Source organism: Symphodus melops (assembly GCF_947650265.1).
Source record: "Symphodus melops genome assembly, chromosome: 21".
NCBI classification, from domain to species: domain Eukaryota; kingdom Metazoa; phylum Chordata; class Actinopteri; order Labriformes; family Labridae; genus Symphodus; species Symphodus melops.
This window is the reverse complement of record NC_136711.1, coordinates 2,723,490-2,751,257: the sequence shown is the minus strand read 5'-3', so window position 1 is coordinate 2,751,257 and position 27,768 is coordinate 2,723,490. Positions and strand designations below refer to the sequence as shown.

The 27,768-nt window shown below is 46.9% G+C and overlaps 1 protein-coding gene across 5 annotated transcripts in view; it reads left to right on the top strand.

Moving 5' to 3' along the window:
* Window positions 1-27,768, top strand: part of arhgap17a (Rho GTPase activating protein 17a) — a 101,328-nt gene that overhangs the window by 71,302 nt on the left and 2,258 nt on the right. For 2 of the 5 annotated variants that reach the window (XR_013778012.1, XM_079334050.1), the window contains exons 1-20: window positions 606-1,179; window positions 8,921-8,960; window positions 14,185-14,289; window positions 14,478-14,510; window positions 14,958-15,034; window positions 16,444-16,555; window positions 17,083-17,159; window positions 17,303-17,420; window positions 18,080-18,148; window positions 18,315-18,396; window positions 19,448-19,575; window positions 21,252-21,363; window positions 21,577-21,658; window positions 21,795-21,875; window positions 21,976-22,089; window positions 22,218-22,309; window positions 23,709-23,856; window positions 24,174-24,452; window positions 25,041-25,189; window positions 26,227-26,739. Coding sequence is in view for 4 of the 5 variants with exons in the window: in XM_079334050.1 (XP_079190176.1) it covers window positions 1,127-1,179; window positions 8,921-8,960; window positions 14,185-14,289; window positions 14,478-14,510; window positions 14,958-15,034; window positions 16,444-16,555; window positions 17,083-17,159; window positions 17,303-17,420; window positions 18,080-18,148; window positions 18,315-18,396; window positions 19,448-19,575; window positions 21,252-21,363; window positions 21,577-21,658; window positions 21,795-21,875; window positions 21,976-22,089; window positions 22,218-22,309; window positions 23,709-23,856; window positions 24,174-24,452; window positions 25,041-25,189; window positions 26,227-26,739 (2,464 nt within the window). In the remaining variant the exon portion in view is untranslated. Of the gene's footprint in view, window positions 1-605; window positions 1,180-8,920; window positions 8,961-14,184; window positions 14,290-14,477; window positions 14,511-14,957; window positions 15,035-16,443; window positions 16,556-17,082; window positions 17,160-17,302; window positions 17,421-18,079; window positions 18,149-18,314; window positions 18,397-19,447; window positions 19,576-21,251; window positions 21,364-21,576; window positions 21,659-21,794; window positions 21,876-21,975; window positions 22,090-22,217; window positions 22,310-23,708; window positions 23,857-24,173; window positions 24,453-25,040; window positions 25,190-26,226; window positions 26,740-26,828; window positions 26,849-27,768 lie in introns of those variants that run through there. The other 3 variants (XM_079334053.1, XM_079334051.1, XM_079334052.1) reach the window with 3 other exon arrangements.

Sequence of the window (27,768 nt, the reverse complement as noted above, 5' to 3'; positions counted from 1 at the left end):
AAGTTGTTTTATTCTCCCTGCTGCAGCTGTGAGTGTCAGACAAAGTGATTACAAGCATTCTGCAGAAACAGCCTTTTAAAATGGAGGAGGGGGGGGTCATTGTATTTAAAGAGACACACACACACCAAAACAGTGAGTTCTGAAAGGGCTTGTTTCTACAGGGTCACAAACCTCCTCTGATGCTTGATTCATGTTATATTTGGACCAAAGCACAGCACAGATGTTTCATGTAGATCACAGGGGGGTTGTTTGAAAAGGTGGAGAAGGGGGATAAAATGTCCCCTTTAAATGTAACCAGGATCTGAATACAAGATGTAAAGTTTAGGATAATAATTCACGAAGTCATATTAGGAAAATTAGGCAATTATTACTTCCCTTAATCCCCCATAACTCTGTCCATCCAGCTTCTTCATCAGAGACATCACAGGTTTCAAAAAGTGAGAGTGTATCTCCTGTTTGTCCAGGGGGAGGTGTTGCTGTGTGGCAGATGCTGCTGTGGTCCTCTAACCCCCCCCCCCCCCCCCTCTCTCTCTCTCTTTTCCCCTCCTCTCTCTCTCTCTCTCTCCCCCCTCCTCTCTCTCTCTCTCCCCCCTCCCCTCTCTCTCTCTCCCCCCTCCCCTCTCTCTCCCTGTGCTGGTTGGCAGAGGTGGAGGCTGCTGCTGTTCACTCAGCGCCGCTCTGCTCTGGGAGAAAAAGCGGCGGACGGATTACCCAGGTCGGTAACGTTAGCTCACGCGGCTAACGGTCAAAGGCAGCGACCGAGAGAGGAGTCATGAACTGCCGCTGGGACCAGTGAAAGTTGCTCACGGCTTAAACTTGGACTTTAATGCCCGGAAACATACAAAAAAAGCCAGTTGGAGGATCATGCCGTCGCCCCATCGGGAACTTTTCTCCTGGAGTTCCACTTGGGAAAGGCTAGCTTAGGGGCTAGCGAGGCTACAAACTCTTTTTAATTGGCTTTGGGGCTCGATGGCTCTCGCTTGTTTTGTCCTGTCATAGCGACAGATTGGGGAAATCAAACCGGGGAGAGAGGCCCCCCCTCCCTTTGGTTAACTTCATGAGAAACCAAAGCTCCAGGGTTTGAAGCTTAACTTCTGGAGGTTGTTTGACTGGAGAGGGACCGAAAATGAAGAAGCAGTTCAACCGGATGAAACAGCTCGCCAATCAAACAGTCGGCAGGCAAGTATTAAAGTCTCCTCTCTGTTTAATCATTTAAATAGAAAAACTCTTTATCTTCAGCTCTTTCTGACCAACTGTCAGGGATTAAAAACAAACTGTTAAATACCCTGGACTTTGTGTCTACCTTTAGAAAAAGACAACATGACCTAAAACAACAAAGCTGATCAGATGACTTTTTTCAATCCAACTTTATTTAATAAAGACTTTAAAACAACAGCTGACCAAAGTGCTGTACATTAAAATAAAATGATAAAAATAAATTAAAAAGGCATAAAACATGAGTCAAGGTGTGGAAGAAGACACAGCCTTTAATGGTTGAATCATTGGCTCTAAATGACTGACAGACAGGATTATAAGGACCAGAGACTGTAAAAACTGGTTGTGTGAATGTATCCCCCCCCCCCCCACACACACACACACACGCACACACACACACACACACACACACACACACACACACACACCCCACCCAGTGTTAGCAGCACTATCTCCATGGGAAATAAACAGCAGTGATGCTGCACATTTCCCTCATTCATTCGTGAGTCAGCCTCAAATCAATATCACCATTAACTGCCCAGCCCTAGTCGGGCCCGTAGAGCCCCGTTTCCACCAAGCGGTCCAGTAAGCCCTGATTTTGCTCACGTTTTCACAACCAACAGTACTCTTATTTGTTAAACAGAGCATCATCTATGTAATAGTGTGACATCAGCAGCCCAACACAGTGTATACGTCTGTGAAATAAGTTCAGTGAAGAAGAAGAACTGGACACCCTGTCAGTACCCTTGGTACTCCAACAGAAGGGTACCAAAAAAGTAGAAGGTACGAATCCATCGTTTTGGTACCATTCCCAACTTTTGATGGTGGAAATGTAAATAAATGACAAACTGAACCGGACCGCTTGGTGGAAACTTCAAGGGCTTCGAGGTTTTTTCGATGTGAGCTCTTATTTCAGAGTCTCACTTAAAAAAAGAAGACAGAAAAAACACAGTCAGGAATGTGTCAGAGGTTTGGGACTTGGTGTGGTCTTTAATGCAGTGTGGATATAACAGATTTTCCCGCGCTGTTTGACAGATGTTTCAAGTCTTTTATCAAAGTGCACAGAAGAGTTGGGGAGTTGATTCATGCTGGGTGTCAGGTGATAAAGTTATAAACTGTGCTAATATGACACAGGGCGTTATGGCTCCATCACTGTTTCCAAAAAAGACAAAGGAGCTTAAACTGATGAGGTTTTCAGAATACGGACATGTCACGGGGAAACCGTCTGGTGGTCACAGCTCAGACTACAACCAAGGACTGAAGATGATCATTCAATGCATCAGGAGGACTGAAGACTAACCTGACAGATTCTTTGCACCAAACAGAGACTGTAAAGGCATTAGTCCTGCAAGATAGGAGACAAATGTAAGATGGTGCGATAAACAATCAAAAATGAAAGCTCACAGCCTTTATATATTAGTCCTGCATCAAATAGATTCAATGTACTCATTCAAACAGAGGCAGCATTTCTCATGTTCAATATTTCTTCTTATTCATTGCAATAAGTCTTTCATTTTGAATGATTTGAAATTCGTCTACAGTCAAATCATTGAAATCGCTGCTCATACCTGGAAACTTCCAGATAATGAAGAGGTGTGTAAATGATGAACGAGTATCACAAACATTCACTCCCCCCTCCCCGTGACGCTGAAACAGGCGCCAGGGTCTGACCCGCTGAGCGAGTGGAAACGAGTCAGGGCAGTGAGAAAGTGTTTCTCTCTGTGTCACCGTGCTGCAGCGGGAACGTCGTGATGGCTAAAGCCGGGCGTTGCGTGTTCACGGGAGGTTGACATGTGTCACAGAATGTTTTCATCAGGAGAGGCCGACTCTCTTAGAGTGGCGTTTATTTGTCGCTGTTGGATTTTGTGTGAAAGGGAGTCAACGATGTGACGGCACCTCGGGCTGATGCAGTGTGCAACTTTTAATGTGTGAGCCGGTTTGGCAATAGATCATCAGTGTGCAATTAAACAAAGAAAATACTTAATGAAGGAATATCATTCCATATGCATTGAGAGGTAAACAGTTGTGTTTTCCTTCCCATAGAAAGACAGCTAATGCTAATGCTAACATTTTGCAGCGTTAATGAGCATCAAGCATTTCCTCAGTCCTCACGAGAAACTGAGAAATAACAAGAAATAAAGCTGAAGAAAACAGGGTGTGTTCAGTATTGATCATGATATGAACGGGTTGAGGAGTGACCTGGTCATCAGTCGGGCAGGACAAACCAGGAGAGTCTTTGTTGACGTGTTAGTCTCTACCTCGCATCACTCTTAACGGGGTTGCATGTGTGAGCTGCAGGTAGCATTAGCTCATTAGCATTAGTTTGATTCTGTCACCTCGGGTTGTTCAGCGATGACGACGCCTTCAGTGTGCGTCTCCAAAGTTGTTGCTTATGTCGGATTTATTTTGGTGATTTTTTAACTTTTATTTGACAGGACAGGAGATGGAGAACAGAGTCGGGATGAGAGAGAGAATGACGTGCGGGAAAGCCGCCACATGTTGGACACAAACCTGAGCCGCCATGTTTGAGGACTATCACCACTATAGAGAGAGAGGGGGCAAAGTAAACGCTCGGCCAACCACCAAACTGGAAGAGTTAAAATGAGTGTATCCACCAACTCAAATAAAAAAAGGACATACCCCCCAGTATTATAAACACGTTCTGTTCAACTTACTAAATAAAGTCAAAGTTAAACTGACAATGAAAATAATCACAGGCAGCCAACCCTGCAGGCCGCATTCAGGTCCAGAAGAAACAGTACAGCTGGAATAGTCATAGTTTCCTCAGCAGCAGTAAATTCAAAGAGGGGAGAATGTAATGCAGAAAACAGACGTTTGTGTGTGTGCGTGGAAGGAGCTGCGACGTCCTGCGTGCACATGTAGGCTTAACCTCTGAGGCGTTCATAAACGCGCCAGTCTGAATGAAAGACCCGTCAGTGGTTTAACTGTGCTCGCTCCTTCAAGCTTGTTCTCCGTTTTGTGCGTCTGCAAAAAGTGTGCATGTGCAAAAGGCCGTCTCCGCTGCCCCCCCCCCCCTCGGGTTCCTGTGATTGTGCAAAAGCAGAACACTGTGTCCAGTAAGCAGCAGCTCTGAGGAAATCTCTCCTTCTTCTCCTACAAACAGGAAGCTGCCTCCCAGAGACACGCCGGTGCTTTCTAGAGAGAGAGAGAGAGCGAGCTCGGGAGATTTATGTATTTGAGAGAGAGAGAGAGAGAGAGAGAGAGAGAGAGAGACAGGGTGAAAAACAGCTCATGAGTCCTGCCAGGGGAGAAAGACTGTTTAGGGAAGATATTTGTTGTGTTGAACTCTTTGGCCCGACGTCTGAATGCTGCTGCAGGTTAATGTGTTCAGTAACACCTTTAAAGAAGATAACCCATAAACAGTGTGTCATTACCGCTATCTGCATGGAGATAAACTAACAGTCAGGCTTTATGGACTGATTGAATGAGGTTAAGATTTTGCTCTCTGCAGACAGAGGGAAATAGAGCTGGCGTTTTCTTTGTTTTGCTTTTGATAATGACATCACTCCAGACGGTCTGGAAATCAGTTGAAGATAAGTCTTTGAGTGGCTGATGAAGAGCTTTGATAAGTGTCGGTTCACATGATCGTGGACTCTTGAGGGGAGATTAGGAGCCTTACATCGGTTAAGTTGGACCTGAGTTTGCTCGATGATTCAGCTTCTAGCCGTTAGCAGAATCAGCTCTGGTACATCTATGCAGATGTGTGCATTAACACTTCCATACTGAACATGACGTCCCATCCGGTATTTATATGTGGAATGATCCAAATCAGAAGTTTAAAACATGAAACAGAAGCATACTGGTTTTACTGAACGGCCCCACAATGCATTGCGGCTCTCAGATCTCGGCAGCCAAATGACAGCGTTGTTTTATTAGTAATGAACGCTTGCATGATGTAGAAATGTTGTGCTAGCTTTATGCTAGCTTATCGACACAAACGTCCCTGCAGCATGCGTTCACACTTCTCAGCCAATCAGATGACAGCTAGCTGTGAGCTGCCATCAGATGACTTGTTGTTGGCAGAAAGATGGCTCTGGAGGAAAGTGTTGAAGGGGCACGGTTAATGTAAAACAGGATTTTCAGCAGGAAGACGAATGAGTTGTTATTGATAGTTTTGATTTTCAGATAAGTTCATTGATTTGTTTTGTGTTGGTTCAGTTATTAACAATGTTATTGTTCAATTTTAAAGCCATGTAAAGATAAAGTTTGTTTAAGTTAAGTAAGTTAGAATGACATTGATTCCACTCTGAGCAAAACTTGAAGCACCTGTCTGTTAGCTTAGCTTAGCACAAAGACTGGAAACAGAGGGAAACACCTAGCCGGCTCCATCCAATGCGTTTTCCAAGCGGAGACAGTCAGAGCACGTACTCCCTAAGTGTCCTATTTCCAGAGGAAAACCCGATTTTATTCTCCACATCCATCGAGTCAAGGACTGCTTCACTGTTTTGATTTTTTTTGTCGCACTAGAGTAACTCCAATCAAAGAATCAATACAAACACCAGCTAACAGCTGACCAGCCTGTTTTCAGAAAGTCGGCCCCCTCTTTCCCTTTCACTGTAACTGAGAGAAGTGACTCCCCCCCCCCCCCTCCAGGTTCATCATTGTCTCTAAGTATCAGCGTTACATCATCCTTATTGATGCCATAGCTGACAACAGTCTTCATATTTACAGTTTATGTGACCTGATGATGTACAGCCTTTATATCTGGAGGGCCGTGTTGTAGTCAAGAAGAAGAAGAAGAAGAAGGTCGTGGTGTTGAAAAGAAAGGTTCCCAGAAGGATCGGGTAAATGTCTCTGAGGATTAAATAGGAGAGGTGACTCTGGGCGTGTCCCTGTGTCTCATCAGGCCGGAGCCTCGAGGACAAACAGGCGTGTGAGCGAGCATCCTTTTTGTGATACTGCTGCTGAGGAACACAACATCTGTGGCTGATCTTCTATATTTGTTAGCTGTTAAAGTCTTTTTTTTTTTTTTAAATCCTCAAACTTGACGGCATGAGACGGAGACATGTGGCACGCTTACGGCCAAAAAACAAACCGAGGAAGTCCGTCCTATGAAACGTGATTTACAGACTTTAGAGGATTGTTACAGTACGAGAGTTTAAAGAAAATTAATCAGACACATTCGTCGTCGTCGTCGTGGAGTTAAAACTAAAAGGATTTTCCAAGATTCACAATATTTTCGCACCTATAAATTTCAGCAAATGCAAAACAAAAAAAGCTAATTAAGACACCCTGGGTGGTTTGGAAAAAGATGATTGACTAGACTTTACAGTTGGCGCTGCTCTGTAGCGACCCGGGCTGCCTCGTGCTGCTTCCTTTGTGTGTTTATTACGGCTGCAGCGCGGGCCAACACTCCTGTCAAGATCATTCAAAAAGGTTCATCTTTTTAACAGCAGCTCGACACAAATCGTGCACCAGTCTCTCTTACTCGCTCGGGCCTCATGGTAACGTATCGGCACATTAGCGAGTTCGTACGAGCTGAGTCACTCAATTATTCCCCTCCTTTCATCAGAGTCCAGGATCCATTACCCTCCGCCTCAGGCCGCCAACTGTTGCAGACCCTCCCCTCTCCTTGGCCCGGCTGATTGTGTTGAGTGGCCGCTAACAGCAGCTCTATTGTGCTTACGGCTGCAGTATTCACTTACTCCCCTTCCACTTTGATTGTGAATCGCCATGGTTACGACTCTGAGCCAGCAGCCGGGATCTCTCGTTGTTAAGGAGTCACATGCGGCCGCACACTGACACACTTTCTCCACAGGCTGCAGCTTCACTGAGGCGCGATAGGGGGGGGGTACTCTTTTTTTATTTTATTTTTATTCGCACCGGGTCAGCTGATACCTGCAAAACAATTGTTGTTTTGTTTTGTTGTTGTTTGTCCTCTGACCACATGGCACACTGCCTATTTTTACTCGCCATGACACAGGGCTTTCTCAGACTGTAGTTCCCACCATACGAGCCTCTGAGCTCGACTGTAGGCCGAGGCAGCAAAGTTAGAGCAGTCAATCTTCAAGCTCAGTCCACTTCTAATTATCCTGTAATGTTTTTACACGAAGCATCTAAATCCAAACGTGAAGGTTGATACCTTTTCATGATTTTTAGTGGTTTTCATTTTTATTTTTTTTTGCTTAGGCCATTATCCGGACCACATTTCCTCCTCAGCATGTAAACTACACCAGGACGTGTCGTCCATGTTGTGGCTGTTTAATCAAACTCTGTTTGTGTGCTGGCAGCTGAGCTGGGAGTCTTGTCTGTGTCGGTTTCTGCGGGTCGTCACTCCGCACGTGTGACCTCACCCGCTTGGCTTTGACTCTCCCCTCCGCAGAAGGTCTTTACATTCATCTCCCACCTCCACATCATTCTGGTTTGGCACTTTAAGGAGTCTTTAACCCCGCTCCCCCCTCCCCTAAAAATCTGTCTTATTTGTATTTCTTTCCTTCAAACCCCCAAACAGGCGTCCCCTCTCCGTCCGTCTCCCTCGCTCTGTCTCTGCGTTGTAATTGAAAGCAGCTGTGACGAGGCTACTCGAGTTCATACAGAGCTCTTTTTGGAGGACGGCCCGGGCTTCATTTAAAGCTCAAGTTTCCCAAAATGAAGGCAAAGCGACTGTCTACAGGTTACTGCAGTTGGAGGGCTCCACATGGAAAAAGTTTGCAAACGACTACAACAAAACAAAACGTGCACAGTCGTAGTTCAAACTGTGAGAGTGAGGGATCAAGGTTCACACACACGCCTCCGCTTCCCTCATAGAAGTAGGTAAATAAACAAACGTGTATCAGTCATCACAAGAAAACTGAAAACAAAGGTGGCGACCTGCAGCTACCAGTCCACCCTTCGAGTGAACTTAATCCTTTAAACATGTTCAGTAGCATCGATCATTCCCCAGATGAACAAGCTAATGCAGAAGTATGTGTTGGATGGATGTCTTTGTCTCATCTGTGCCTAAATCGTTGACGTGTAAGCGTCCATCTTTAATTCATTTTGATGTCGCTGACTTCTAATGATCCTTTTAGTTGCGTGTGAACTCTTATAATTGATTTCTTCCGCCCCCTGACTCCCGCTCGCTCCCACCCGACGCTGTCGCTCTGTGCGAAGGTGTCGATTAGCAGCGTGAGCCGAGTCCCGTCTCTCCCAGCCTTCTCCCTTTAAGTGAATCTAATCTGTCTGACCTCTCTGAGTCCAACTATTAGTTTACTATTAATAGGCTCAGGCAGAGCAGAGCGGAGCTGCGTGGCTGCACGACATCATGAGCCCGCCGAGCTGCAGCTTCAGAAAACCTGAACTTGTCAAAAGAGCAGAAACAGGCGGTCTGTGGGAAACACACTTCAGCATGCAGCTCGACTGAGTGCAGATTTCTTTCAAGCTGGTTGCAATAAAGGGAGCGCTTCATGCAGCTGCAGAGAAAAATGTTTTTTCTCAAGCTGAGATTCCAGCCCTGTTCTTGCTTTGCTGTAGAATATGAACAAACTAAATAGACCCACGCTGGTTTTTAAACACCCTTCTGATGCACCAGGTTCAATACCTGCCGCTCGTTTTTTTTTATTGTTGTTCTGCAGCGGAGCGTGGAAACCTGTCTTACTGGACCCATGGTTATTTGTCACAGTCACCCGTGTGTATTTTCATCTGCTGTCCCCATCTGTCATTTTCTAATCTGTGTGCTCTCTGTTGTCCTTTTTGTCGCCCACAGAGCGGAGAAAACAGAAGTCCTCAGCGATGACCTCTTACAGGTAAATCATTAATCCCACACTCGAGCTGTGAGCAGCTCTTAACGCTGGGATCGCTGCATCTGTTTGGCCGAGGCTGCAAACACACGGACCATTTCGTTCCCCCTTCGACACCTAAGTATTTGACCACATAGTGTGATATCATGCCTCATCACTGAGCAGGTCTCCTCTCCAGGGTCTTATAGACGTTGACAATATCGATACCCAAATGTTTAGCTCCGTTAGAATTGAAGGACTCACACGTGCACACACACACCACAGTGTTTACAGAGGACACCAATGACACATACAGAAACACTTCCTGCCAATTTCAAGGTCACACAAGGTCATTTAACTCTTCACGCTGTCCCCTGTGTTAATGATTACTCAGGCCTGGTTTAGTTTTTTTTTTTTTTCATCTGGTGCATCTGGAGGAGCTGTGTGTGTGTGAACGCAGACTGACACATTCTTTCACCCAGAGTGCGGTGATGTGAGAACGCCGCAGGATATTCTCCGGAGAATTCAGCTCGAGCCAATAGGAGGGGAGAGAGAGGTTTTTGTACTGTTGCTGCTGCACGGTGCATAGAGTGTGTGCACGCCACCTCTACGACCTCTGTACACGTAATTAAACGTCTGCTTTAGGTTTTCTGTTCGTCAGTATGTTGTGGATATTCTCATTCCATTGGACTTCACATAGCATTGATATAAAGGTCAATATTGTCACCATAGCGTCGTGTAGCCATGTTTTTTTTTACGCCATGTCTCACCTCAGGAGACCCCCCCCCCCCCCCCCCCCCCCCCCCCCCCCCCTTCTGTCTGACAGGGATAGTCTCCAGTTGTGAGGAGCAGCTAGTGAGAGAGAGTCTGCGGCGCGGTCCTCCTGAAATCATCCAGATATTATCTGAAGTGAAATCGGCTTTAGTAACAATCTGCAGCTCATGTCACACAAAACACACATTTCTGCTCGTAATTAATTTGGATCATTGAAGAGAACTCGCAGATGTTTTCACATGAAACTTCTATTTAGTGTTTTTTAATCTGGTGGTGTGTCTCATTGTGACAGACCAGCATCAAAGACACCGAATGTTTTGATTTGTTCAGTGTGTTAAAACAGGAAAGACTAGCTGAAGTTTAAAGAGCAGCTGGACAGAAGTATGCACGTCCTCATGTCGCTGATAAGCTCCGCCTCTCTGATCGCATGTTTCTGTCGGCGGGTTCAGCTGGTGAAGAGCTTCGAGACACGTTGTTTATTAGCTCTTCCATCCAGGGCTTAACAAGCTGAACGGAGATCAGGGTAGCTGTATAAATGAGTCAAAGTCAGTGCTGCTGGTATGTGAGCGTGTGAAAGCTGCAGCGGGGAGGATTTCCCCTCCAGAAACCGCCTTCATCCACTGAGGCCGACGGCAGGTGTGGCGGGAAGCTTCTGGCTGCTCAGCAAAGACATTCCAGCGATGGGGATTGTCTGTGTCATCGATGTGAAAACAAACTGAGCTCTCTTTGAGAACAAAGTCTGACACCTTTTTTCCTTCCCATTATTCTCCTGCCCTCCATTGTAGCAGGTGCATAAACAAACAGTGTCACTCTCTCTTGCTCTCTCTCGCTTTCTCTCTCTCTCTCTCTCTCTCTCTCTCTCTCTCTCGCTCTCTCCCTCTCTCTTTCTCGCTCTCTCTCTCTTGCTCTCTCTCCTTCTCTCGCTCTCTCGCTCTCTCTCGCTCGCTCTCTCTCTCTCGCTCGCTCTCTCTCTCTCTCTCGCTTTCTCTCTCTCTCTCTCTCGCTCTCTCGCTCTCTCCCTCTCTCTTTCTCGCTCTCTCTCTCTTGCTCTCTCTCCTTCTCTCGCTCTCTCTCTCTCTCTCTTGCTCTCTCTCTCTCTGTCTCGCTCTCTCGCTCTCTCTCGCTCGCTCTCTCTCTCTCTCTCGCTCTCTCTATCTCTCTCTCTCTCTCTCTCTCTCTCTCTCTCTCTCTCAGGAATTATGAAAAACGTATTGGCTTCATATTTGCAGACGTCCAGAACCCCGGCGTTAGATTACGAGCGAGCGTGAGCAAACAGCGGTGACCAATCATCTGCTTCGTGCACTTTGCATTCAGTACAGGATGTTATATTCAGTCAGATTCTTTCACACCGTCTCTCCTGGTTGATCACGTATGTCCTTCAAAATGAGAGACTTTCCCTGTCGGATGTAAAGTCACCATCATCCCCTTCCACTCGCTTGTGGGGATTTCTCCTGAATATTTCCTGCTGTGCTCTCACACACACGGCGGGATAGAACAGTGTGTGTGTGTTTCTCTACATGATGGCTTCAATGATGTGAGTTCAAAGATTGGGACGCCATTATTAGGTGCTGAACTAACATAGATTATATATCTTATTTACAGCGCTCTGAAAATGGCAGGTCACATGGCATGTTCAGGCTGCGGATCACTTAAGCCCCTGTTACACCTCGCATGCAGTGTGTAACCTGCACAGAGGGCGGAGTCGACGTCTGAGCTCGCAAAGCACAAGAGCGCTGTTTGTGTGTGTGCATGGCAGAATGTGTGTGTGTACGTGAAGCTCATGTGCGCTCCTCACAGCGTCCTGCAGCGCTACGATGCAAAGTTCAACCTCGAAGCTCGCAGCTCACAGAAATGACCGAGGATCTGCTGGTTTCCTAAAAAAAAGGGAAATTCCCACAATGCAACATTGCTTTTCTGACCAGCTGCTGAAACAACTACCTGACGTGTGATCAAGCAGAGGCGTCCTTCGTTTGGTAGCATTTCCATGATTCTTAGCCCTTACATATCACTCGAGCTCCTTCAGTCATTCCTCGGAGCCGCCCAGCATTCTTGTGCCAGCTGTCCATTCCTTCCCGCCCCTCTTCACAGCACCCCAGAAATACTCCTGGAGTTCACCTGCTTGAACACAAGCTGAGGGACATTTACAAGTTAGCAACCAGCTGTCTGGAACACTTCTGTCAGATTTCATAGTTTGTTTGTCTGATTCCACCCTCAATGCGTCACATGTTATTTTTATTCCTTCCAGACATGTCCAGACATGTTAACATCCTTTCTCTAAGGAACCGATAAATAAACACTGGCACCTCGACAGACAGCCTCTTTGTCTTTATATCCTGCCGCACATCGGGATTCCCTGCTCGATGAAGCGTCATCGTGGGATTGACCAAGTGTTGACCTCCTCACAAAGCAGGAAAAACCCCAAACCCCGTCTCCTCACTTCAGTTTTGGTCAAGTTCTCCAACTCCTTCACATGTTTTCTTGCTTTTTAAACCTGTTTTTCTTGTTTTACAATGAAAGGAAAAAAGGAATCCTCCCAGTGCCATGTAACCCAAACATTCCCAACACACCCACACAGGGACGGGGAGGGGAATCCCTCGCTTTTTTTAGCGCCAGGCACAAACTTGAGTTTGAGAAGTGTTAGCATGAAGCCCTGTGGAAGCGGAGCGTTTAACATGTCAGACTGTGCGCTTCATAAGTTTGTATTTGACCCAGCTGTTTCGGGAATGCCGGAGGCCACCACGGGTCGGGGATGACGTAAGAGCGAAGGAACAGAGGGAGGGAGCACAGAGGCGGATATCTGCTGTGGAATTCCTGAGTTCCGACTCAGTTCTGTTTTTGGAACACAATTGTCTGGTATTTAGATGATCCTCCCTCTCCATTCGTCTCCCTCCATTTCGGCTTGTTTTACCCCCCTTGAGGAGACCGTTATGTTCCCATTTATATTCGGCACATTGTTTTCCCCCGCTCTTATCAGACTCTTCCAGAAAGACTTCCACTTCAACTCATAACCTTTAAAAAAAAAAAAAGACACGCCTTTTCTCTTTAGAATTTGTGCACACACACGGCTCGGTTGACTTTCTCACAAGCGCCGCCATCTCGAGCCGCGTCTTTGCATCTTTGCAGTATGTTAAAAACTCGCGATGGTCGGCTCTATTCAAAGGCTGAGGACACGCAGCCTGAATCGGACAGGCACCTGGCACGACGAGGACAGTGAATCCTGCAGAGAGTCAGTCGGCCTCTGTCTTTACGCCTGTGACCACCATCAATGACAGTATTATATGTGGTCAGGCTAAAAGCACACAGTGGATCTGTGTGGTTGGGAAAGAGCCTGTGTTATCAAAAAGACCCTTTTCTTTTCTCTTTTTTTTTAAAGCCCAACAACCCCTCTCTCCCTCGCTCGCTCGCTCGCTCGCTCTAGGTCACAGCCCGAGGCCTGTTGCTACGGCGACACTTCCGATGAGTCAAGATTACATTCCAGCGTTGTTCCGCACTTATCAATCACGCGTGAGCTTTGACCCCCGGGGGGGTCAACTGGGACACTTCAGCCGTCGACACTGCAGACGCTGCAGTGATGAGATCACGTTTACAAGAGGGAGTAAGCAGCGTGAACAGTCCTCCTCTGGCTTCTACTTCATATGATTATGCTAAGCCCCTCCCACCAAATGGCGTGCTGAACTAAACTCTGAAGAAAAGTAAAACTAGTAACAGGAGAAGTGTCGACCTCAGGTGCTGAATATGAGCCTGTTATGGCCGTGCAGTCGAAGCCTTCAACACGCTAAGATTTAAACGGCCTCTCAGCACCATCGAGGGACGCTCTCTGTTTCAATCAGTGCACTTCATTATGGACAACAAGTGTCCTACAGTTGTCTTCAGAGCTGTGCTTTTAGCTGTGGATGACTCTTACAGTACCTCCAGTCGAGTGTCCATCACCTGAACTGGGCGACACAACATAACACAAAATAACGCCTCCGATGGCGTCTCCACTGATCCCTGCTTTAATTCAGCCAGTGTGTGTCAAAAGGAGTTAGAAACTCTGCGAGCTCGCTGATGACACAATGATGTGTGTGTGTGTGTGTGTGTGTGTGTGTGTGTGTGTGTGTGTGTGTCTGTCTGTCTGTCTGTGTGTGTGTGTGTGTGCGGCGTGTATATGAGTGGCTTGTTATGTGCCAGCTGTCCATGATTGTCTGATTCAGAGACACAGTCACATGACATGTGTGATGATCAGAACTAATGTAATAATGTCGCTGAAAGACTTCTAGGCCTGTACACGTGTTTGTGTACTTTTACTGGAAAACAACAGGAAGTCAAAGTTTATGGCTTTACAAAATAAAACGGGTCTTATCCTTTCAAAATAATGCCGTAATGATATCAAGTGGTCGTCCTTCCTGAAGCTTTTTAACCTCGGCTGACTGATGCTGAAGGATCCCGTCCATGTTTGTCTTCACTCTTCTTCTTGCATGTCTCGTCTCTTTCGCAGATCGAGCGGCGCATGGAGTTGGTGCGGGTGGTTTCCCACAACACCCACAAACGGATGGTGTCGTGTCTACAGGGACACATCGGTGCAGACGCAGAGAAGAGACATGTAAGATATCGAGCGTGTTCAAGAAAAGAGTCAAAATCCAAACAAACAACTTGTTTTTTTTTTGTGTTTTTTTTTAAATTTACGTCCGACACCAAAACGCTTCATGATTTATTTCAAAGTGTCCACAGTAGGCCAACAATACATGATTTCTTTTTTTTGTGTTTTCTACTCCACAAAATGCACCACAGTCTGTACCACGCCTCTATACAGGAAACGGTCAGGTAAAAAAAAAAAGAAAAAGAAAAGACTACTTCTCCGCCTCTCTGGTTCCAAGCACCACTTACTCCATTCCCCATTCAGACATCTGTCATCTTTACTCACTCTGCATGACACTTTGGCCTTCGGGATTCTCTGGTAAAAAAACAGGAAGCTAAACTCTCAACAAATGTAAAACAAGCTCCAGAGCTGTCATTTGATCGATGTCTCACTTCCCTAGTTCTGCATCTTAAATCCTTTTCAACATCTGTATTTTCCCTCCTTGGCTCGGAAAGCTCTCTTCCTCTTCCTCTTCCTGAATTCACCGCTCTGTGGAAAGTCCTAGATGAGTTTTCCATTTTACCTTCATCCTCAAAAACTGAAGCGACTACACTTTCATTTTCTTTTTTCTGTCTTCTCTTTTCAGCTTTAACGTGGTGAGTTAGTCTGATCATCTTGTTTGTCTCCTGCAGAAAAAGCTTCCCCTCACGTCCCTCTCCCAGGCGATGGTGGAGGGAGGAAACCAGCTGGGAGAAGACTCGCTCATAGGGTGAGTTTAATGTTTTGATGGACAGGCCGGAAAACCAATCGCTTCTCCTTGGCAACAGTTGCTAGTCGAGCGCCCTAGAGACGGTGAAATATGAGGCTGTGCATCCAGGACGAGCAAGTCGGCCTAGTTTAGTTTTTCTGTCGCCGCGTCTTTCAGCGGTTCGCTTTATGAAACTCCCGTCGTTCATTATGACGGACGGCGACACAAAGGAGCCGAAAGCACACAGTTTGGATTTGAGGATCTAGAAAGTAAAAGTCTCAAAGTGTGCCGAGCAGTCGAGCGTCTGTGTGCAAATCAGTGAGGAAGGGAAAGTACGGTCAGGTGGTCTACAACCTGAGTCAGCTGTCCAAAGCGTTTCACTCTCATACAAGGCTCCAGGGAGTCACTGCTGGAAACAGACTTAAAGTTCCCTTTTAACTCAGAGGCAATAAAAACCAGAGTGTTTAAGCTGAATGTTGCTGATAGCTCACCCCGTCACTCTGGAGTCCTGAGGTGGTCAAAGAGGGAGGAGCCTACAGTCCTGACACAGAGGACGGCCTCTGTCACTTCACTGTGTCTCTCTGCATCACACCTGACAAATGAGGTCCAACGCTCTCCGAATGGAGGAGACGAGGACACTGGGTTTGTTGGACTTTGTTTGGGTTGATGAGTGAAGTGTCAAAATGACAAAGTTCCTGACGATACAAAAAAACAAAAACAAGGCAAAGATTTTTTTTTTTGGGAATCAAATAAATACAAAGAAACTAACTGTATCGTCTTCCCATTAGATGTATGATTTGACTTAAAGTGGCGCCCTGTGAGCTCCGTGATGATGACCACGTGCTTCTTCTGGTGAATCCCGTGTTTATTTTTCCTTTCAGTAAGGACAACATTGACTCATCCCGCTTTACGTGACAGCATTTCAACTTCTCCCTCGTCACTGTTCAGTTTTTTCTGTGTGTCGAAAACGGTTGTTCCCTAAACTGGTCACAAAGTGCCGACCTCACGTCTGTGACGTCCCTTCGACTCGAGTCGTCCACTTTGTTGACAAGTTGACTGATTTCAGACCTTGATGGCGTCGCAGCCGTTCGGCTAACACTGATGTTTCTGTTAAGACAGGTGAGGGGAGTGTGACATGTTTGTGAGCTCAGGGGTCATTAAGTCAATTTTTTTGTTTTTTTTTACAAATTTGATTTTAGTTCAAAATTCTTTTAAATATCTCTTAATGTTTCTGCACCAAACTTGGTTCCCGCCTCGAGATCTGTGACTTCCTGCTGCTGACTCGAACGTGTGTCGCGTGGAGCCTGCAGCAGCGCGCTTCATCAGGACGACGTGTCATAAAGCCGACCTGGCGTCCTTCATCCCAGCAGCAGCGTAAAAAATGATTTTTAACACCCGCCTCACTCCCTGTCTTTGCCCTGACTTAACAGGAAGATGATGGAAGTGTGCGGAGATGCAGAGAACCGTCTGGCTTCAGAGCTGATGCTGCACGAGCTGCAGATAGAGAAGGACGTTCTGGATCCCCTCAGTCAGCTCGCAGAGGTAAGACACCTGAGTCCCTGTGTGGACATCAGCAGCAGCTAAACACTGTTAAAGTTCTCGTCTCAGCCGCCTCCTCTTGTTAGTCATCCATGATTTCATGAGGAGGATTTCATGTTTCCCGTAGCTCCTTTGTCTTTATGTGATTTTGGTAACGCTGATCGTACAAGGAGGCTGAATTCCTCTTGTCATGAACTGGTAATCCACAAGTTCCTCCTGTTGTACCGATGAGTGTTTGTTTTTGTTTTTAACAAATGACTCTCAGCTTTACGACTCTCTGACTCTGATCATTTTGTGTTATCAGAGTGTAAAATGTCTTTTTTTTAACCTTCTCAGCAAAATAAGAATAAATGCTCGGAAAGTTTTCAAACACAAAAACAATCGGAGGTATTATTCTAGAGTTTATACGGGGTAGGGTGAACCCGAGGGACTTCATTTGTTATCGAGGAAAAGAAAAATCACAAAGTTCGATGGTCAGCTCTTTATCGTTCCTCCTTCGAGTGTCAGTCGTGTCGTCTAATGTTTTGCAGGTGGACATTCCCAACATCCTGAAGCAGAGGAAACAGTTGGCCAAACTGGTGCTGGACTATGATTCTGCGAGAGCAAGGTCGGTGTGTCTGCAGCTCACTCATCAGTCATGTTAGATGACCAGCATGACTCTGCCGAGTCCTGACCGGCCTTTATCTTCTCTCTGTCCTCTCTGCTCCTGGGTTTATCTTTCTGTGTCCCTCCCTGTCTGTTCGAACTCAGATGGTTGCAGGCGACCAAATCAATGATCTCAGGAACAAACAGTCACGCACTGACGGCGAAGGCTGACCTACTCAAGGAGGAGATGGACGAGGCCATGAACAAAGTGGAGCTTTGCAAGGTAACCGACCTTTGATGTCCACAGGCCTCGTGTCTGCTCTCAGTGGCAGCCAACGCTTCACCGCCTGTAAAGACATCAGTACATGATGACATGCTTGGAGATCTCCTGTCTCGGATGGCGACTGGCTGGGTTGGTTAAAGGTCATTAATGGGTTAAATTCGACCTTGAAACTGGGGAAAATAAGGACTGGACTTCCAGGGACCCTGAGGCCCTCTGACCCAGTTTGCTGATGCAAACATATGAGTGAATCGCCCCGTCAGCTTAGTGTGTGTGTGTGTGTGTGTGTGTGTGTGTGTGTGTGTGTGTCACTGCTGGTGAGTTGGAGTGTGCAGCGGCTGTGTGATGCGTCAGGTTTTTGTTGTCCAGGAAGCGTGGAGCCCTTGTGTTTCCCCTTCACAGGTTCTCCCTCCCAGTCCCACTGAGCCCTGCCAGCAGCCGGAGGATTTATGACTCACGTAGCGCACAGGCCAGCGGCTTAGCTGACCGCTGACGTCCGTGCTTGTGCCACTTGGAACACACAATAGATCATTAATGGATGACACAGTGAAGTGGAGACTGACGATTATAAACGCATTAATCAGAACTCTCAGGCTGCCGTTGTTTTTGTAAATCACAGCGTCATCTTTTCATGCTCGCATGTATATTTTGTCTTTCCTCAGGATCAGCTGGCTGCAGACATGTACAGTTTTTTCTCCAAAGAAGGGGACTATGCCCTCTACTTCGTAACAGTGAGTACAGCCAAACAAGCAGCACATGAGTGTGCACCCGTTTTTGGTGGGAATGTTCACAGCTGCAGAGGAACACAGACTGATCTACATCGTCCGTCATGTCTTTTTATTGTTTGTCTTATTCATCTCACCCGACTCATTTCCACCTGTGTTTTTGTCTCTGTAGCTCTTAGAAGCTCAAGCCGACTATCACAGAAAATCTCTCACTGTTCTGGAGAACGTGCTGCCCACCATCCAGGCACAGCAAGGTAACACACACACACACACACACACACACACACACACACACACACACACACACACACACACACACACACACACACACACACACACACACACACACACACACACACACACACACACACACACACACACACACACACACACACACACACACACGCACTCTACAGCATGGTTTAAAAGGACGTCTGGATTTAGGGCCTTTCTACATATCGCCTGGAGGATGCACGTACAGCACCCTCTGTTTTCCTTGAGTTCCTGTGTTGTCTGGTGTCCCTTTACATCACACATCTTTTCCTGTGAGACCCTGGAGAGGCTTGCCCAGAGGTGTTGCTACGAGGGGAAACAGTTTCTCATTCATTTTCCCAGCCGGCTTCGGAAGTGAAACCAGCTGTTTTTCTAACTTCTGGACTTCTAGAAGTTGCCCCAGTTTGCAGTAACTCTTTCCAAAGCCAAGATATTAAAGAAGAGTCTTTTGTTTTTCAGCGCTTTCCTCTCCCCCCCCCCCCCCCTAAAAAAAGTAATTTTCCATTTTGCAAGCACAGCGCCTCCTATGCAAACTCCCTCACAAGCTTTTTTTGTTGCGTCTTTTTTTTCTGTTCTGAACACATGTGACCTAAACCAGACATGCCTGGTCTCCCAGCATGTGGGGATGACTCAGAAACTCCACACACTTTCCCCCACCCCCTCATGCATCACTCCCACCTGGGTTTTTTTTTTTTTTTTTTTCGCACGCCCTCCCCTCCTCGCTGTTCACACGCACGTTACCTCACAAGAAACACGGCGAGAGACAGAACAGTCATTCCTGCTGGTGAAGAGCATGTGGTTGTTATTTTCTGGCACCCTGCAGGCGGAGTGTAGACAGGTTGGGAACCGGTCCAGAGGGAGAGTTCTTGACCCAGATATCAGCCATGCAGACAAACAATCATGAGCCAGCGCCGTTTTCTTTTACATCCCGGTGCATCAGTCTGATCGACTAATCGTCTGCATCTGTTTCAGTGCAGATGATCACCCTGCTGCCTGTGGCTCTCCTAAATGAAAGTCTTCCTTTGTGTTTAGACTCGTGGACGGAGAAACCTGCGTTCGGCACTGGACTGGACGAACACCTGAAGAGGAGCAGCAGGGAGGTGGCCCTGCCGCTCGAGGCCTGCGTGATGATGCTTCTGGAGACTGGAATGAAGGAAGAGGTGAGGGAGGGTTTGCCCTGTTGAGGATTCTTCTGCTGACTGGACAGAAAAGCAGAGGCATCGATCTGCTGGGAAAATCAAATGAAGCCATCCTCTCAGTCTGTAAGACGAGTGCATTAAAAGAATGAAAGAAGCTTCAGATTACAGCCTGCTTGGTGTGAGGAGGAGCATCTCTCAGGGAAGCGGCATGTAGCATCACATTTTCAGTCTTCACTCTGCTGATGTGAGGGACCAAAAGCTCCTCCCCTCGTCCCTCCTCCCACTCAAATCCAGGAATTGCTGAGTACTTGGGATATCAACAACAAGTCCTATGGGCTGAAACGAACATCCCAGTGATTTCATGTTTACACCTCCGAGTGAAGGAGTTTTAAAGTGATTGTTGATAAACTAATAAGAAAAGGGTTCGCTCATTGAAACAGAAGAAGTAGAGCACCACTCAGTTTGTTTTATCTGGTCATAAAATAAAACATAAAAATACAATAATTAATAATTCAATGAAAAAAAGTTTGATTTTCAGCATCACTTTTTTAGACTTTTGAAAAAAAACCAAAACGATCAAATACAAAATGTATTTTTCGAGCTTCTCAGAGATGCAGAGCAGCTGATTTGTATGATGAGACAAAAGTGTAGATTGTAGACTGAGAAAGGATTATCTGTGGGTTAACTCCACTTTGTCTCAGTCATTCTTATTACATCAGCAAAGAAAAAGTTGTATAAACTTTACATGACATGTCCAACACCTGAAGTCATTGGAGCGACATTTCAAACGTTTAGCAGGCTTGAAGGGCGAGATCTTCCCCTCAGAAGTTAGTGCAGACGGAAACAGAAGACGGGAAAATAAAACCGTTTGTACTTCAGATTCTTTGGATGGACACGATGAAGAAACCTCTCGCTCTGTGACCGAGCCGTAAACGTGCAGCATCATCACTTTACATAACGTCAATGAAGCTCGGGCATTTGAAAGCCTTGAGAGTTGAACAATAATACGCAGACAGCAGAGCTTTAGAAGTCACTTCTTATCTAACAGCAGTTGTCCTCGTGTCACTGTTTAAGCAGAAGAAGTGCTGCCCTGGCTCATTAAAAGTCACATGGAGCTGTGCACTGATCGTTGCACATAATTGAAGCCGAGCAGTAGATTGTTTGTTCTCAGGAACATCTGAGACTGAAGGAGGATGCAGACGCACTAAAAAGGGGAACTCCTGAGTTACTGCTGTGAGGATTTACTGCATGAGACGTCTCCCTCCTCAAAACAAATTTAAAATACAATGGATCCACTTGTCTCCTGTCCATAAATCAGATTCCTCCCCCCGTGTGTGTGTGTGTGTGTGTGTACGTGTCTGTGTGAAAAAGAGAGACTGCAAAGTGCGAGCTGCAGAGGCACCACAGTGTGTGTCGCTGTGTTGAGTCCAGTGTGTGTCGTTACAGTGTGAAGAAGACGGCCTTTGTTTATGTGTCAAAGTAAAGAGAGGCTGGGTGTGTTAGTTTGCATGCTTTAAGCTTTCATTATGTGCAGCTGGCAGGGGGAAGTGTGTGTGTGTGTGTGTGTGTGTGTGTGTATATTCAGTGAAAGCAGCAGAGTCAGTCAGTTGTGCACACATTGAATGTCTGCATGTATTTGAACTGTTGCTTGTTGGCAATGTTACTGAGCATCATTTGTGTGTGTGTGTGTGTGTCAGGGTTTATTCAGGATCGCAGCAGGAGCGTCCAAGCTAAAGAAGCTAAAGGCAGCGTTGGACTGTTCCACGTCGCAACTCGAAGAGTTTTACTCGGACCCGCACGCTGTCGCTGGTACGTCCTCCCACACCGCAGAGCCGCTGATCCACAGCTGATCAATCAGAGAGATCAGTGAACATTGTTGGAATTCGTAGCACGTAACACTTCCTACCTGAGATACTCTCATAGATGTAAACACATTGTGGAAAAGAACGCAGAGCACTCCCATGATTCCCCCTCCTGGCCTAAATACAGCAACTGTCAGACATAATTGTGTTTTGATTCCAGGTGCTCTGAAGTCCTACCTGAGAGAACTACCTGAACCTCTGATGACCTACCAGCTTTACGACGAGTGGATTCAGGCCTCCAGGTGACACGCAGCAGATCTGTCTTTGTGCAGCAGTTAGAAAACAACAGGATGAGTGGTTTGGGACGTTTAGCCTGAGGAGGAATAGACTAATAATGTGCTCTGCTTTCAATCATGTGGTTATTTCTGTCCTCTTCAGCGTGTCAGATCCAGACAAGAGGCTGCAGGCACTCTGGCTGGTTTGTGATCAGCTACCAAAGAACAACAAAACCAACTTGAGGTTAGATTTCTAAGCCCACGTGGAATAGATTTACCACTTTTCTTTTCTTTTCTTTTTTTTTTTTTTGTTGCGTGAGACATTGTTTGTGCTGTTTGTGCAGGTATCTGGTGAAGTTTCTAGCCAAACTCGCCCAGGACAGCGAGGTGAACAAAATGACTCCGAGCAACATCGCCATCGTCCTGGGACCTAACCTGCTGTGGACCAAGACTGAGGGGTGAGAGGACGGGGAGACGGCACCATTTTTATTGCTCCAAACAAACAAACAGAGTTATTGATTTTCTCAGGACGTGATCCTTATCTTCTTTTTGTCTTATTGTAACTCCTCTCATCGTGTCCACCCAGGAGTCTGGCTGAGATGGCTGCAGCTACCTCCGTGCACGTGGTGGCCATCGTGGAGCCCATCATCCAGCACGCTGACTGGTTCTTTCCTGAGGGTGCGTCTGACATCCGGGTTTCATCCGACCTTTAATGTCCGGGCTCGTGCATCACGGACGCTTAATCATTCAATCAACATCAACAACCACAGATAAAAGAAAGACTGAGCGATAATCAAGTTGTGAAGGAACATAGTTTAACATTTAGTAGGCTAGCTTGTAGGCTAATTAGAAAACTTTTTATTTTTATTTTTTTAAATTTTTTTTATATAACTCGCATCAAATCGCGGCACTGATGGCCGAGCCGTTCGGTCACGCCACATGTCACACTCTCCCTCCCTTTACTTACTACTCTATTCACTCTGCTTTCAAAAAAACGACCCACATGACATCTAATGAGAGGAATACAAATTAAAAACATAATCTAAAAACATTCTTTTTGTAGTGATGAACTTTCAGTCTTTTTACACGTCTTTTAGGTCTTTAAGTCTCCTCTCTGTTCAAACGTGTGTGTGTGTGTGTGTGTGTGTGTGTGTGTGTGTGTGTGTGTGTGTGTGTGTGTGTGTGTGTGTGTGTGTGTGTGTGTGTGTGTGTGTGTGTGTGTGTGTGTGTGTGTGTGTGTGTGTGTGTGTGTGTGTGTGTGTGTGTGTGTGTGTGTGTGTGTGTGTGTGTGTGTGTGTGTGTGTGTGTGTGTGTGTGTGTGTGTGTGTGTGTTACCCTCTCAGTGACCTTTCAGCAGTTGTGTCTGGAGACGAGACGTCGATGATGCGTCGTCTCTGTAGTCAGCTGAGCTCTCAGATAGAGAAGTGATGAGTCGGCAGCTTCATGTTGAAACAAGAAGTACTTTTGGCTGATTGCTGCCTGTTGATTCCTTTTTAATCCGGCCCGTGTGAGACCTCCGATCAGTCTTCTCTGTGATGGACTGTTTGTCCTGGATTAAGAATAAGAACTAAGCAATAAAAATCACAACACAGACACTTTGATTTTAATTAGATTTTTATTCACTTACATGCATCCTGACATTTGAGACAAAGTAAGAAATGTATGTGAACTCGTCCCCAAAGAAGCTACCTAAAGCTAATGCTAGGAGGCCATGACAAACAAAAACAAAAACAAAAAGAGGGTCTGTTGCCTTCACATAATACATTACATCCATCTCATTCATAGAAACAAATATTAGTAGATCTCATGTAACGAGTACATTTATGTTTAAAGGTTTTCTTTAAGATGAGGTAGGAAGTGACATTACACGTCCAGGGTGAAAGATAATAAAGTAATAAAGCTTCTTCTTTTATTCCGGCTCGATTCACCAGGCTTTGATTGTTGTTCATTTACAGACCACCAGACAAACCTGCCAATCAGTAACTGTGATTATTGATCCGCAGAAGCTGATTAGCTGAGCTAGCTTCTGTAGCATAACGGTTGTTTTTGGTAAATCTTCTTTTCCCTCTCTCGACAGATGTGGAGTTCAACGTGTCGGGCATGTTTGCGATGCCCACACCTGCATCCAACCACAACAACCACCTTGATTATGACTGCAGCACCATAGAGAGGAAGAGGCCCGGCAGCATGGTGGGACCAGAGAACGAGGCGACGCGCAAAGACGGGTAAACAAGCCGGCGATACGTTGCACACGAACCTCCGAGACAACCCACGCGCTGCCTCTCTTAACCGCTTCCTTCTTGGATTACTCAGATTAATAATTTTGTAATTATTTGGCTTTTGGTCTAGTTGGTTTTCTGCCCCCTTTCTTTGCTTCTTATAAACGGTTGATTTATAATATTTCTAACACTTTATAATCGCTCTTCTGTAATCTGAGGGATTTTGCTGATTGTCTGTCCGGGGCTAATCTGTGACTCTCTCAAAGCTTTGGTGTTTTTGTTTTTCTCCCTCACTCTCCGTCCCTCCTGCTCTTCCCGTGTAGCACCCCTAACAAGCACTCGGACTACACCCTCCGTAGAGGCAGTAACACCTTAGGTAGAAAGCAGCACACCTCCCCTGCCTTCCAGCCTCCCTTACCCCCCGTGGAGGCTCCGGGGCACGGGGTCGGCCAGGTTTCACAGCCCTCCGCCGAGCCCCAGCCCCAGTCGCCGGCTCCATCGGGGGCCTCGGGGCCTGACGCCTCGCAGCAGAGCTTGGCGCAGAGTCTGGCTGCTCTGGCTGCGGCTCAGCAGCTTCTCGCGCAGCACACGGAGGAGCTCAGGTAAGAGCTGCAGCCCCGCTGCTGCTGGAGAACGACACAGCACGCCACAAAAACACACACAGACAGATGAGGTCTTTTTTTTTTCTTCTTCTTCATGTGTCACCGGACGTTTGCAGACACCTCCTCGGCCTCTGGTCCAAATGATTCAGCTTCTTGTTTATTTAGCAGAAACCACACGTTTTCTTCCACCAGCAGCTCCAGTCCAGGCGGCTGTGAGTTCAGCCCACAGATTTTAGCACAACAATGGCTGCTGTCTTTTTGTAAACAGTCACTCGCGGGGCCTCCGCCTTCCTCCCCAAATGACTGGAATCAGCAGGAACTGCTCACAAACTGGCCCAAACTGCTTTGAAAAACCAGGAGTCTGCTGCTCGTTATGCAGCAGCTGAAGAGTGTCTTTGATTTAGCTGCTCCTCAAAGATTACAACGTTCACGAATTCTTTCTGTGCTACGCTCTTTATCAGAGAGCTGAATCCACATCAGACCCTCAGATTAGCTAATGACACTGATCATCATGTATAAGAGGGCTGATAATGAAGCAGAGATCATAGAGAGTCAGAAAGCTCACGTTTCTCTTTTTCCTCTCCAAAGTAACCCAAAGCTGCGTGAGCCCTCCTCCGCCCACACGCCCCTCCTGCAGAGGAACGGCTCCGGGGCGGGGGGCCAGTCTGCAGGTCAGCTGGGTACTGGGAGCCCCGGGGCCGGATCCATGGGGCCCAGTCCACACCTGATGCGAAGAGGTGAGAGTTTCATCGTGCCTTCATCTGCAAAAAATAAATATTGTCCTGAAGAAGAAATATTAAACAACTATTGAATATTAAATTCGAGGAAACTGCACATTTCATTTGAGGTCATATTTTTAAACATTTTGTAAGAATGAAGGAATGCTAATCCTTCTTTTGAGGCTAATCTAAGCCTGAAATCTCCAAACACTCAATCCTTGAATTCCCCCAAACTCACAGCGAATCAATCACAGAGCTGCCAGATATATAAAACACTACACGGCCTTCTCTGAGACATTTGCTTCTTTAAAGATAGAGCTTGATAGGAGAGCGTTTCTGATCACTTCCATAGAGGACTGATGTCGCGGTCGTAGATGAGCTCAACTCTTCGTCCTTTAGTTTGGATCGAGTCGAGGGCAGACGAGCTCACAGGGACGATGTTGGTGTCTGACGTGACACGGCCCTCGTGACGAGTCGTCACGTTGTCAGAGTTAAAAAGTCCATTTTGGCACCAGAGATTTATTACTGTATGAACGCTTCCCCCATAATATCACAAACTGAGAGTGAACTCGAGGAGATGTTACAGGCTTCCTCTGCTTAAACAGATAGCAGATACGTGTGTGTGTGTGTGTGTGTGTGTGTGTGTGTGTGTGTGTGTGTGTGTGTGTGTGTGTGTGTGTGTGTGTGTGTGTGTGTGTGTGTGTGTGTGTGTGTGTGTGTGTGTGTGTGTGTGTGTGTGTGTGTGTGTGTGTGTGTGTGTGTGTGTGTGTGTGTGTGTGTGTGTGTGTGTGTGTGTGTGTGTAAAATAGGTAGCAGGATAAGCTGATGTTTTGCACATCTGTGTCAATAGTTTTTATTTCTTCCTTTATTACCGTATCTGAGACAAATGTCTCCCCTGAGAGACGAATAAAAAGATGTTTACTTCTCTTCTGATTTAATCTTCATATTGAAGGTGTAATACCTGATTGATGTCATCAGAGGGAACGTGAGCACTTCTTTAAGGGGAGGGGGAGTGTGTGTACAGATCTGATAATGTTCCACCCGTCATGTTTCAGGTACCAAGAAGCAGGCTCCAGCTCCTCCCAAACCCACAAACCCTCCACCCAGTCAGCCCTGTAACTCTGTGAGCCACACCCCCCCCTCCTCCTCTTCCTCACAGTCCCTCAGCCCCCGACCCCAGCCCGGCCACCCGCCCGCCTCACCCACGTCTCCCACCTCACAGCCCTGCGCCACACCGAGACGCCACTCCAGCAACCAGCCCCCCATCCAGGCCCCCAACCACCCGCCCCCCGAGCCCCCCACACAGGCCAGCTCTCCCACACGACCCGAGGGAGACCAGCCGAGTGCGGACTCCTCCCCCCCAGGCACCCCGACTCCTCCGGGCACGCCTCCGCCCTCTGCTGACGCAGCCGCTCCTCCGTCCCCGTCTCCCTACCACACCGGATCTCTTCCCCGGCCGCGGCCCGTCCCCAAACCTCGGAACAGACCCAGCGTCCCGCCTCCGCCGCAGCCCACCGCGCTGCCCGGCGACACCAACGGCATCTGTGCCGCCGCCTACAAGATGATGGGTGAGTGTTCTCCGTCATGGGGTCGCTGCACGTCAAGTCTTACGAGTACTAACCTTTCTAATCGTGTTTACCTTGTAACACCTCCGCAGGTTAAAGGGACACGTGAGAGGTTTGTTATGAACACGTTTTTCCCTTTTCACCTTCACTTTAACGTTCACTGCTAGGATCCATCGCCACGGTAACACGTTCTGCCCTCCGATCTCACCCTGATGCTTGATGCTGTAACAGCGCCGATCTTCCTACTGCACAAAGAATCAGTGCAGAGGGTTGAGCTGATACATACAGCTTCATCACGTGTCTCTGATACAAGAGCATTGTATCGGATTGCCTTACAGAATCCGGCTGCGATGGAAATATTCAAAAAAAACTTTATTTGTCCCCCGGGGGTCATTCCAACGAGCTCTGCTTCATGTATCAAGGTCGCCTGTCTTCACTTATTCACTGCAACCATCCAGAGGGAAATGTCCACTTAGCTTTTCACTTTTATACATTTCCAGCATTAAAAAAAACAACAACTGGAAACTCAACAAACTGGTTTTTTGACACTTCTCACATCGCTGTCGTCCGTCTCTGCCTCGCCGTCTCTGCCTCGCCGTCTCACTTCTCTAACGCAGAACTTCATATGTAGAGAGACTCTGCTACACGTCATCCATCAGGGCGATCATCTGTCACCTCTCTTATTATATTTCATCATCAGACACGCAGATCAGAATCCTCCCTCCCTCCACTGTCACTGTCTAGATCAGTGCTGGTTCCAGTGCTGTAGTTTGATTTGATGTCGTTCGTGTTCTAAGCATGTTTCACTCCGACATGCTTGTCCTGTTCCGTGACCACCATCCTTCACCTAGATCAGCCGGATCAAAGCGAACCACTTCACTTTCACTGCCTGCTGCTCACTGCCCCCTGCTGTTCAGACACTCACACTGCAGCGGGAGCTCACAGTGGCGTCTTCACCGTGAGCTCCCGCTGCTCTTTAAGCTTCTGGAAAATATGACGGTGCTGCATCTGATGGCATGAGTGCAGCAGCGT